The sequence below is a fragment of the Chelonia mydas genome, chromosome 12 (genome assembly GCF_015237465.2).
Source record: "Chelonia mydas isolate rCheMyd1 chromosome 12, rCheMyd1.pri.v2, whole genome shotgun sequence".
NCBI classification, from domain to species: Eukaryota; Metazoa; Chordata; order Testudines; family Cheloniidae; genus Chelonia; species Chelonia mydas.
The window spans coordinates 35,870,597-35,882,801 of NC_051252.2; the positions used below are offsets into that span (position 1 = coordinate 35,870,597).

The 12,205-nt window shown below is 54.1% G+C and overlaps 1 protein-coding gene across 11 annotated transcripts in view; it reads right to left on the reverse strand.

Annotated features, from left to right (window-relative positions):
- GSE1 (Gse1 coiled-coil protein) overlaps window positions 1-12,205 on the reverse strand; it is a 360,389-nt gene that overhangs the window by 14,672 nt on the left and 333,512 nt on the right. For all 11 annotated transcript variants that reach the window (XM_037878124.2, XM_043526225.1, XM_043526224.1 and 8 more), the window contains 5 exons: window positions 11,503-11,694; window positions 11,075-11,397; window positions 9,963-10,287; window positions 5,026-5,621; window positions 276-388 (listed from right to left, as the gene is read on the reverse strand). In XM_037878124.2, the coding sequence (XP_037734052.2) occupies window positions 276-388; window positions 5,026-5,621; window positions 9,963-10,287; window positions 11,075-11,397; window positions 11,503-11,694 (1,549 nt within the window). The remainder of the gene's footprint in view (window positions 1-275; window positions 389-5,025; window positions 5,622-9,962; window positions 10,288-11,074; window positions 11,398-11,502; window positions 11,695-12,205) is intronic.

The window sequence follows — 12,205 nt, forward strand, 5'->3', positions numbered from 1 at the left end:
ATCCTTTCACTATGACCCTTGGTTGTGGCTTGCCTCCTGCTGCTGCTACTTATTTATCTCTGCAGTGGAAAAGGTTTGAGAATCTATACAGAACAAAGCCGCAGTGTCCTCAATGGTACTCCTGGCAAGAAACATACCGTGGCTGTATCCTAGGCTGCTCTGCCCCATAATGCTCAGTGACCACATAGAGTCTGAGCTGGCTCAGGGCACCTCAGCCTTAGGACTGACCACAAAGCCTCAAGAGTAACCTCAGCAGGATCAAACAGCTGGCATACCTCTGAGGACGTATCCAGCTTCAGCGGGGGCTGCTCAGCAACACACCGGAGATGGGCTCTCACTTCCTCCTCATCACTCTCATCGTAGGAGTCATCCAGGTCATAGTAGTAGCCTGTGCGTGAGAGATGCAAAGTGGAATGGTGAGGCCAAGAGGCGGGACAGACAGCTCCCTCCCCCGCACTTGAGAGAACCCGCCAGAGCTCCATCAACTCAGACTTGGGTGGCTTGCGATGAATCCCAGCCAAGTGACATGCTGGGAGGGCTCAGCAAGGAGGCCTGGAAGAATTGCCCAGATCTAAGGGCTTGTGCCTGGACAAAGGGCTCCCTGCAGGAACTGTTTTCAGCCTGCTGCGTAATTTACTGAAGCGGCTGGCTGTACCCTCAGGGGGCTGAAGGCCATGCCGTGCAATATGCCTGCAAGTGCATTTCAGTCCGTCTCCCCAGGCCCATTACACAGGGAAAAGAACAGTCTAGTGTGTGTGTGCATGTACCTACATTTCACTACCTGAACTACACGGGGTGCAGGGGTGGCTGGCAGGAGTTTGGGATGCATCTATGATGTGTGGGGAATATATTCTCTACATGACAAACGTCTCACAGAAAGCCTGTTTTCAAAATGTTTGAAAGAGGCTTTAAAGCTATCGCTGGTCCTTTATTCATAAGCCTCCACCTGGGAAGCGCAGCTGCTTTTAGTACCAGGAGGGCAAGTGGCCAAGATTTGGAGGCAAAAGGGGGGAATTATCACTAATAAACCTCTACAAGTTCATCACAAAAATGGCTTTTCTCTCCGGAATAATAGCACATAAATGGCTGAAATCTTGGGACTTGTCACAGGCTAGCAGAATGTGCTGTGGGTCCCAATGGAAAGCTGGGAAGTCCCCTTCCCAATGGGATAAAGCTCCCATTTCTAGTCTTGATGAGCAGAGAACTGGGAGTTCTCAGACCACCATTGGTTCAGGGCTTGTCGATCCTGCGGCTTGGTCTTTTTGGTTTTGGAATGGGAGAAGAAGAAATAATTTCCCTGACAGGCTGTTGATGGGTTAGTTTTTCATATAAATGCAGCTGTCTGAGGCTGCTCAGTAGTTTGACGTTACAAATAATCATATTGGAGGGGGATTCATGATTAGAGACAATTTATTACAGCCAAGTGCATGTGCAACTATGATGATTTTGCACTGGTCATTTGGATGTGCAGTCATGGTAACTGAACATTCAGAATAGGCATGTATGTTTGTGTACTTAGACAGGCTTGTGTGTGTGTGATCATATTAGCTGATCTTTCACGATTATTCCCTGCCGAGAGAGGAACTCAAACTAAACTGACACCCCACACTTGAGCAATACACTGGGAGCTGATTTTGATCTGCAGACGAGATCAGAATCCCTGCATATGAGGAGGAGCTCCCCTGAAGCCAATGGCCTTCCCCAGTGTGAGATGAGACTCAAAGCTCTGCAAGTGCCAGCTCCCCACTCGTGTGGCTGATAGCCCATGCCCCTCCCTCAAGCATTCGGAGTCACGTGTAGAATTTGCAACACCCTGGGTCTGCAGCATCTACAGTTGTTCAGATTAAACATCTGCAACCTTGCAGATCTGTAACTGCTCCCTGCCAGTCACAAGAAAGCAGCTTCTCGGATATGCCCAGCCAGGCCAGTGAAGAGTTCAGGCCCTGCTGAGCAGCCTCAAACAAGGATGTTCTCCTGGGTACATGGAAGCTATGAACTCCAAGGGAGACTTCTGCAGAGAGGGGGTGGAGTGGTGTGTCTCACTTTTATGGCAGAAGCATCTGTGCACTGCAGGAGTGACCAGCGTGCCACCCTGGCACGGTACCCAACGGTGCAGCCGACGAGGCTCACGTGCACGGCAGCATAGCAGCCTGCTGTGCCGTCAACTGCTTCCACTGGCTCCAAAGAGTTAATGGGCAGAGGCAGGAGGTGGGCCAAGTGCAAAGCAGAAATAACAGAACGTGTGGTGCCAAAAGGGAATAGAAGAGAACTGCAGCATGCCGGCGAGACAAGAGCCACCATCTGAGACACAGCATGTGTCAGCAGCAGAGAGATCAGCAGCCCGGAAACAGTTGCAGCCCCAAGCCTCAGTTGAGAATGACTGTGTAGCTCCCATGCCCCAAATCCCTCTTTCCCCACCGCAGAACCGTCTCCTACCTCTGTTGTTCCTATCCCTGCTTGTACAGTCCTATTAATATTTAAAGCCATCTTATTAGCCTCAGTTCATCATTTATTAATTGGGCATGTCTGCAGCGGAGGATTTACAGAGCTGCTCTGATTTGGCTTTCAGCGTGATTTGCATAGGCAATGGGGACAGCAGTGTGGTCCGTCTGCTCGGCAGAGGTGTCAATTAACTCCCCGGGAGACACATGACCCCACTACCAGGGCTTGTTCAAAATCAAAGGTGTTACTGTCCTTATTTAATTGTCTTGGACAATACACGCACTCACACTCTCCCCCCCACGGAAGTGACAATGCTGCTGCTGCTTTACTGTGTTTGGAGCAGGATTCACAGCGCTGAAAACTCCAGTCCTCTCTTCATCTCCAGAGCAGGGCCAATGGCAGTGCTGCCCGGCCAATGCATTTGGCCCCTGTCTCAGAGGAACACGGCCCATTTAATCTTTGTCTTTTACATGGACACAGAAAGGAGTGACAGTGAGAGCCAGCCACAGTGGTGGGTGAGTGAGAGAGACAGAGACTTGTTCAACAGGAATTGGACTAAGACATCCCCATCCTGAATAATTTCACCCAGGCTGTCAGATGGTCACAACTTTCATCCCCTGCTGACCTCAGCTGGGTTTGAGCCTCTGCCCTAGAGGTTAAGGGCTCTGCAGTTCGTTTCCAATCTTCTGATCCGTCCAGTTCCCCCTGCTCAAAGCTATAGCCCAGGGGTCGGCAACCTTTCAGAAGTGGAGTGCCGAGTCTTCATTTATTCACTTTAATTTAAGGTTTTGTGTGCCAGTAATACATTTTAACATTTTTTAGAAGGTCTCCCTCGATAGGTCTATATATTATATAACTAAATTATTGTCGTATGTAAAATAAACAAGGTTTTCAAAATGTTTAAGAAGCTTCATTTAAAATTAAATTAAAATGCTGATCTCACGCCACCGGCCTGCTCAGCCCACTGCCAGCCTGGGGTTCCGTTCACCTAGGCCGGCAGCAGGCTGAGCGGGATCTGTGACCGGGACCCCGGCTGGCAAGGGGCTGGCAGCCAGAACCCCAGACCAGCAGCAGGCTGAGCGGGGCCGGCGGCTGGGACCCCAGACCGGCAGTGGGCTGAGTGGCTCAGCCCGCTGCCACTCAGCCCGCTGCTGGTCTGGGATTCGGTCCGCCGGCTCCTGCCAGCCAGGGTCCCGGCTGCCAGCCCCGCTCAGCCCACTGCCAGTCTGGGATCCCGGCCCTGCCCACACAGAGTGGGTACCTACCTTCTCCCTGGTTCTAACCCATTCTCTTCCTCTCTCTCTGCACTGAGCTGAGGGTGGGAGTGCACTGAACACAGGGCTGGGGGTGAAGGAGCAGGCTGGGGGTTGGGGTGTAGGGTCTGGCCAGGAGCTAGAATGAGGGAGGGGGCTCAGGGTTGGGGCAGGAGGTTTGGGTGTGGAGTGCTTACCTGGGCAGCTCCCATTTGGTGCGAGGGTGCAGGTGGGAATGGGGGGGAGGGGGTGCAGGAGCTCCCGTTTGGTGCTCAGGGTGGGGGTGGGAATGTGGGGGGTGCAAAAGTCAGGGCATGGGGGGGCTGGGTATGTGTGGGGGTGCAGGAGTCAGGGCATGGGGGGGCTGGGTATGTGGGGGGGGGCTGGAGTCAGGGCTGGGGTTGTGGGGGGATGCAGGGGTCAGGGCAGGGGACTGGGGTGTGCAGGGGGTCCAGGGGTCAGGGCAGAGGGCTGGGAGTGTGTGAGGGGGGTGCAGGGGTCAGGGCAGAGGGCTGGGGTCGTGGGGGTGCTCCCAGCCCCCTGTCCAGAGCGGCTCACCGCAGGGGGCTGGAGGGCATATACCCTGATTCCACCCCCGTTCCCCACCTCTTCTCCACCTCCTCCCTGGAGCAGCGAGCGGGCTGCGGCTCCGCTTCTCCCCCTCCTGTGCAAGGGCCATCAGCTCATCAGTGGCAGGGAGGGAAAGGAGGAGGGGCAGGAACCCAGCACGCTGGGGGAAAAGGTGGGGGAGGGGGGAGCTTGCCTGCCCTGCAGCAGCAGCCGGCAGGACCAAGCTTCTTCACCCTGCCCCCGTGGGGGGCGGAGAAGAGTGGGCCGGGGCGGGCAGGATTTTTAATGGCACGCTGCTGCCTGCCGGAGTCCCGGCTGCCGGCCCTGCTCAGCCCGCTGCCGGCCTGGGCTCAACAGCAGGCTGAGCAGGGCTGGCAGCTGATACCCGGCAGGCAGCAGTGTGCCATTAAAAATTGGCACGCGTGCCATAGGTTGCCAACCCCTGCTATAGCCCTTTAGCACTGCTTCAGTTTGTTTCTGATCTCAGAGCTTGTCTGCATAGGACGTTACTGCTCGACAAGCCAGGGTTTGACTCTCCCATCCAGGAGTGCACTTTGGCTACTACCGTTTGTAAAGTGCAGCAAGTCAAAGCTCTCCCGGCCTGCTTGTGCACTGTAGCGCAGGGTGTTACGGCACGGCGAGCTAGTGTGCTGTAGAGTCACGCCCTCGCTTGCAGCGCAGTAGCATCCTGTGTAGACAGGCCCTCAGTAAGATGTCATGTTCAGCGCTACTGAAGGGACTCCTCAATGCAGGCACTCACCTTTCTCCCTGGCTTCTCTCCGCCTCCGCTCCTCCAGGTCCAGTTTGCTGACTAGTTTACGGTGTTGCTGCAGGAACTCGTCGTAAACGTACATGGGGTCGTGGGCCCTGGGCAGCGGGTGCCAGTAAGGTGAGCTAGGCTTGCTGGGCAGGCTGACCTCAGCAAACTGCTCCGTCTGGGAGAGCGACGCCCTCTGTTGGTTAAGGATGCTCTGTGTGGACTTTTCCAGTTCTGCCAGGAAGGGCCCATGGGCGAACCCACCATGTTCTGACACCCCAGGCTCCCTGGCAGGCTGGTATTTGTCCAGTGCCTCTCTCTTCCTGGCCCCTTCATCCAGCTTCTCGGGGCAGCATACTCGTTCCACCTTCACCAAGGGGATGGCTTGTCGGCTGGGCTCATACTGGGCAGGGTGGGCATGGAGAGAGTGATTCTCCTGGATTCTGCGCGGCTCCATGTTGTTTTCCAGCAAGGACACTGGGTTCCAGAGTGAGGTGGGCACTGGATGATGTTGAGGTTTGGGAGAGATGAGCGGAGGGGGCCCTCCAAAGTGCTGTGGTTGGTCTCGACCACTTGGCTCATGGCGGTTTGGTCCAGATCTGCAGAAAGAAGAGACCCACAATAAGTAAGAGGGAGGCATCAGCAGGATCACAGAAGCAACAATTTTTGTGCCACTGGGGGACACTTGAATAGATGCCTGCTAAGAGGAGTGCATAGCAGTCGTGTCCTACCAATGTCACCCGAAGCAGACCTCGCAAAAGGAAGCTGCACCCATGCTGCTCATCGGCATCCTTTCACATTGCTTCGGGGGAGAGAGGCTCACATTCAGTAAACGGTCTATGTGAGCAAGTACATTTCAGGGCCCCCTGACACCAGCAGTGGGGGCTCCTATGCAACACCAGCAACAGGAGAGCTTCACGCTCATTTCCTTCTGAACTTTACCAGAAACATTCAGCTTTTGTTTTGGTTTTAAGGGCCAGATCATCAATGCATGTGCAATTCCTCACCTAATCTACACAAGCAACTGCCACATCAGTACAGCCACACGGGGTGATTGCATTGCCCATTTGATGCATTTGTAGGCATGGTCACCCAGTTGGCACACCGCCCAGTGGGAACAATGGGCACATTTGCACACTCAACTTTTGATAAATGCAGCCTTAAGAGCTCTTTAGAGTGGTGTGATTTCTCCAGGTGAGAAAACCACACCAAGTGACCTTTAAGAACTAAGGCTATGACTACACTTGCAGATGTAGAGCACCAGGAGTTAAACCAGCCCTCCGAGGCAGCAGCAGGGAAAGCGCTGCAGTGTGTTCACACTGTCAGCTGCAAGTGCAGTGGAGTGGCCACTTTAGCAGCTCTTGCAATGCCTCAGAGAGCAGTGCATTGTGGTAGCTATCCCAGTGTGCAAGTGGCTGCAGAGTGCTTTTGAAATGGGGGGGTGGAGTGTGACAGGGAGTGTGTTGTGTGTATGTGGGGGGAGAGACTGTATGTTTTGGGGAGCAGAGAGTGTGTCAGCATGCTGTCTTGTGAGTTCAGACGGGGGAAGGGGGAAACCCCATCAACCCCCTGCCCCTCTCTCTCTCTCTCTCACATACACACACACATGCAAACACCTGTCTCTGCAGCAGCATTCCATAGTAATGGTTTGCTTTCTGTCCGGGCAGATAAGCATGCCCGCTGTCCGAAAGGGAGCTTTGAAAGGGGATATCCTCATGCCTGCAGCCGAGTTCAAAACAATGACCAGAGTGGCCACTTGACTTCAAGGGATTATGGGACATTTCCGGAGGCCAATCACAGCACAGTAATGCAACACGCTGTCCACACTGACACACTGGTGTTTCATGCTTCTCAAGGAGGTGGATTACCAGGGGCACTCCAGCCACGGAATCCAGGCGCTCTAAGTGCCTTGCCAGTATGGACACCTCTGGAGTTAGAGCGCATTAAATCAGCCCCGGGCACCCTAACTTGCAAGTGTAGCCAAGCCCTAAGACACATCTTGGGCCTCCCAGGGAAATAGCCAAGAGATGGCAGCAGGAAAAGAGGTATTCAGATTATGAAGGCATTTAACTCTGGGACAGAAGAACAATTCCCTGCTAGACTACATCTTCAAGGCTTGATAACCAGATAAAGGGCCTTCAGACTGCCTCTGAATGCGACTGGCATGACATCTAGTGGTCATTTAGTTAACTGCAGTGGATAATACACAACTGTGGAAGGCATTCACGTAATACATAGACTTATTCCATTATCAGCTGTTGCAGGATGTGATTACAGAATTAAAGACTGCATGGTAATGCATAAGTGAACCTGGAAAGAACTGTTAATGCCAGCATAATTTGGGGAGTATTTAACATGTGACCAGTTTGTCAGTAATCAAGTTACTCTCTTTCTGATGCATAAGCTTTAGTCTGAATTTAGCCCCCTTTTTGGGTTAATGAATCATTTGCAAATCGATCTGGATTCTCCCTCAGAATTGTTATTTAGAAGCATTTGTTATTTAGAAGCATTTGATAAGCAACTGGCCTAAAAAACAAAGTTGTGACTCAAGGCTGTTTGCAAACAATTCCCAGTTCGTTATTGGTCATCTAAGTCATATGATATGGTATTTTCTTGCCCAGATTGGACAGGCTTTCTGGTTCTTAAACATCTGGCTGAAACTGGTGAAACTCTCGGATTCACAAACATTTTCCCAAATACCTGCTGGTCGAGCCCATGGATCTTAACCATCTGAGCTCAGCACTTTTATTCACCAATTACTTGTTTAGCTATTTGACCCATCCTAGTTGTCAGTTCCCCTATATATATCTTATTCTGATCATGCCTCTTGATCATTGTGGGTGCACTGCTGTACCTGCAAGGAGCTCTGTTCAGTGGGAATCCACACAGAAACAGCAATTTACCTGCGTGGGTCACAACACAGGACCCAAGGTGGTAAATCTACTTCTTAGCCAACTACAAACCACCAGATATAGCCTCTGCCCATGTTCTGCTGAACAAAGGTGAGGAGGTAGGGGCATTGCACTCAGTGCTCTAGAAGCGCAAAGGGAACGACACCGTGAAACCCTTCTTAAGTAACCAATAAAGGAATAAAACTGTTAGCAGAATAAATATTTCATGCGCTGAAGCTGTGCATTTAACAGTTTTCCACTTCAGAGCTCCGGACCTCCGTGCACTGAAGCTTCAAGTTCAGATCAGTGCTACAATTTATATCACAGCTGCCATGAAGCTGTGGAAAGCTGAGGTACAGACACCCACAGCAAGCAGGAGACAGTCTCTTCCACTTCCTACCTACAGTGCTTCCCCCCTGCCAGCATACCTGAGCTCTATAGGCCTGTCTAGTATAGATCGATCCGGTGCTAGCTACAGAGCTCTGGAGAAATTGGCCCGTCACAGCAGCCTGCTTGTTTAATAGACCTTTAAGAAGGCAGGGAAGCAATGCGCATTCAATTCGACATGGCAAGGTAGCAGGGCTTCTTATTCAGTCATGATGGACGTTAACCGGCTCGACTGACATCTCAATTGTCAAGCATGAGTGAGTCCTCTTCGAGGGAGACGCAGCACCTCTGCTGAGCAAGGCAGATTAGCACCCACACACTTCCTTGTGGCCGCTTCCAATGCAAGTCTCCCCACCCAGCCAGCCTGCACTTGGGGAGGGGTGGAGGGAGAAGCAGTCCCCAGCCCCCACGCACACACGTTCTGGTCCATGTAGTGGAGGTGACCTTGAGCTACTTGCTTGGATTTGGGGAGGGATGAGAATGTGGAAGTGGAGAGTGAAAGGAGACTTTGTCATTGTGCAGCCCTGCAATCCTCTCCCTATTATACCTGATTAGTTTAGCTAATCCCCTTGATACCCAAAAATGACAATGGAATCCAGTGGCAGAGATGACTGGATGAGCCAGCAGCGCTTAAGTGCTCAGCCACAGAGCAAGAAAGCCAGCATCAATCGGCCCCAAGGTGGCAGGGAGATGTTGAGGCTTAGAGAGAGGGGCAGCCACATCAGGAGGTCGAGTGTTTTCTTGCTGCTCTTGCTCCACTGACCCCTTCTGATTTGCTGATCTGCTCCCAATGGCAAGGGCTGACATGGCACTGCAAGGTAAGAGAGGGGTGCTGCTCTGTAGGGCTAGGTTGGCACGCAACTTGCAGGCGGCTGGCCAGGATTCCTGGCTGTTCAGGAAGGCAGGCTATCATATTGAACTCCCCGCTGTACCCAGGGCTCAGCTGGCGCCTGACAGATGGAAGTGCTGATGGAGCACTCAGACCTGGAAAGAATCTGGACTCTTCCTCTCATTAAACAGCAATGAGATTTTCCCCCTGTATTTACTGGGACTAAATGTAAATGCCGGTGAATGGTGCCACACTGACAGCCCTGCAGCCCCAGGACTCGGTTTAGCCCCAGAACAGGTCTGAGGCAGGGCAGCAGCAGCGCACGCTTCTTACTCCTGCCCTGCCAGGGTGCCTGAATCCTGATCTTGGAGGAGCTGCCCCTAGGGGGTGCCGTGGCTCGCTTCCCCTGCAGTCTGTGTGATTTGATACTGCCAGCAAGGGTAGCAATTAGCTACACCTAGTCACTAGCAACTGGCCTGAGGTCACCAGACTTATCTCATGCAGGTCACTGAGCAGCTGTCAGGAGATATTAAATTGCTGTCACTGCCAGCACAGGCCAGATTGGAACCAGTGACCTAAAGGGGAAAGACTCTTTAACCCATTGCCCACCCCCCTGAGCCAGCCTGTCCCAACAAGAAAGGGGCTCTGCCAGCAGCCCAGCTGCTCGGACACAGCACATAGCCCTCTTAGGTGGACACAAGCAAAGCCGAGCGCTTCCAGCCAAGTCAGCGGTTGCCTCCTGAATCACACAAGCCAGGCCTGGCTGCTCTGCTCCTCCGGTTCCAGAACTCCAGAGAGTCCCTGTCCATCCCACCGCTGGAGTCAGCCCTTACCTGGGGTTCTCTGGCCGGTGCTCAGCTTCCGGCTGGTTCGGCGGCCGCCCGATCTCCAGGTGCTGCTCCAGCACTTGCTGCCGGAACTCCGACACCTGGGACTGGCGGTCCTCCTTCTCCTGCCGCAGCCGACGCTGGCGTGCCAGCCACTTCTCCTCCTCGTTGGTGCGCTGGATGAGAAGAGCCGTGGCCGCGCTGCTCCCGGGGAGGGGGAAGACGCTGTGGCTGGAAATGAGGCTGGGCACAGGATGGTGGGAGGCGGGCGGCTGGTGCAAGGGGTGCTGGATAGGCTTAGGAGTCGGGATGGTCGCCTCCTTGGGTTTCTCTGCAGGAGGAAGAGGACGCACTGCAGTCAGCAAGAACTGTCATTTACTCTCAGCCCAGCCAATCAGTTTGCAGATGATAGATGGGCCAGGCGGGTAACCACGTGCAGTGTTTATTACATGAGGCAGAGCTATGGGAATGGTCCCCAGAACTTGTCCCCACTGGAAACCCAGCACCCCAACACAGATACGAATGAGTCCAACTAACGTGCAGTGACAGCCAGGACTGGCAGCTGCGAGATCTAGGCTTTAGCCTTGACCTTGCCACAGGCTTCCCGTGGGATCTCGGGCAAATCCCCAAACCCTCTTGGTTTCACCATCTGTGGAAGGGGGTTAATACCCCTTCCTGCCTCACCTGGGGGTGAGGAGGCTAAATGCACATCTGTGGCATTTCAGGGATGGAGGGGGCTAGAGAAGGACAAAGCTTTGGTACGTCACTAGTGTCGGGAAGCTGCCAGGGGCAAGCCTACCCCATCCTGTAGTCAAGAGCAGCCCGTCTGTCCAGAAATGGCTAGGCAATCAGAAGGAACCAAGAGGAACGCAGCGGCAGTTATTTGGGTTGGGGCAAGATCCTGGAGCACGGGCTGGTTTGTGACTCCCAACTGAATCTTGCTGTGAGTTTCCAGGTGAACTCAGTGCAAAATCCCAGGGCTGCGAGTCTCACATTAGGCCCAGGCGAAGGTCAGGCACCATGGAAGTTACCCGTGGGACCTGGCTCAGCTGTGCCTGGGAGACCAACCAGCCCGGAGTGCTCCAGGCCAGGGCTCTGCGGTGCGTGGGAGGAATTACCTGGTCTGTTTGGCATCAGCTGCTCGGCTGGTTTAACACGTTCCTCCACCGGGTGGCTCCTCAGCCCGTGCAGCTCTGCCACCGGCAGAAATGGGCTTTCCATGGCTTTGGCCAGGTTCATCTCCTTCTCCCGGGCCCTTTCTCGTTGTCTCTCCAGCTCTCTCTCCCGCTCCCTCTCCTTCTCGCGCTCCCGCTCGAGCTCCTTCTCCCGCTCTCTCTCCCGCTCCTTCTCCCGCTCCCGATCGGCTTCCCGCTCCCGCTCCTTCTCCCGCTCCCTCTCACGTTCCCTCTCGCGCTGCCTCAGCTCCTCATCCATCTGCAGCCTGGAATCACCAACAGAACAGCCAAGTTAGCATCTCCACAGGCCTCCCCATTCTCCCGCCCCCAGGGGCTGCGCACGACCTGACACGGGACATGGAGCCCTTTACCTCTCCGCAGTCAGACTGGACATCCGCTCGGACTGAAGGGCAGAGAGTGATGAGTGAGGCAGCTCGGTGGGGTACCTCACTCCCGACAGATGGAGGTGCATGGCTGAAGGATGAAGAGGTGGGAGCGAACCAGGGGTTGGGATCGGGTAGAAGGGGGACCGCAGGGCTGAAAGGCAGTAGGAGTCATCCATCCTGGAGAGAGAGAACAGGTCAGGTTGAAAAGCTACACAGCTCCCCTCTCCAGCTGGCAGCAGAGGCCAGGAGCATGTGGCTATGAAGGGAAAGCACCTGCTGTGGGAGAGGTGACTTCTTGTCAATCCCCCAGGGAAGGGAGTCCTAGCCTGACTCTACCACTACACACCGTCCGGCAGCTCCTTGGAGGCCTCTCCCAGGTTGGGTTCAGCCTGGCTCCCATCACTGCCCCTCTCCCGACCTTCCACAAGCCTGCTGTGGAGAGCCAAAGGAACTGTACGGTACAGGCACAGGATGGGCGCTCTGGCTCCGGGGAGAAGCTTAGCACAGCCAGCTTAGAAAGAGATTTTCCAGCATCCTTTGCCCGTGAGGGGGACCTGGGCTCTGTGCTGATCCTTCCTCTCTCTCTGGCGGGGGGATAATTAAAGGGGTTTCGGCACTGCTCCCAGCAGCAGAGCAGATACAAGCCTGCCGTGAAGGGTTCACACTCAAGGAGCTAGTTATCAGCCCA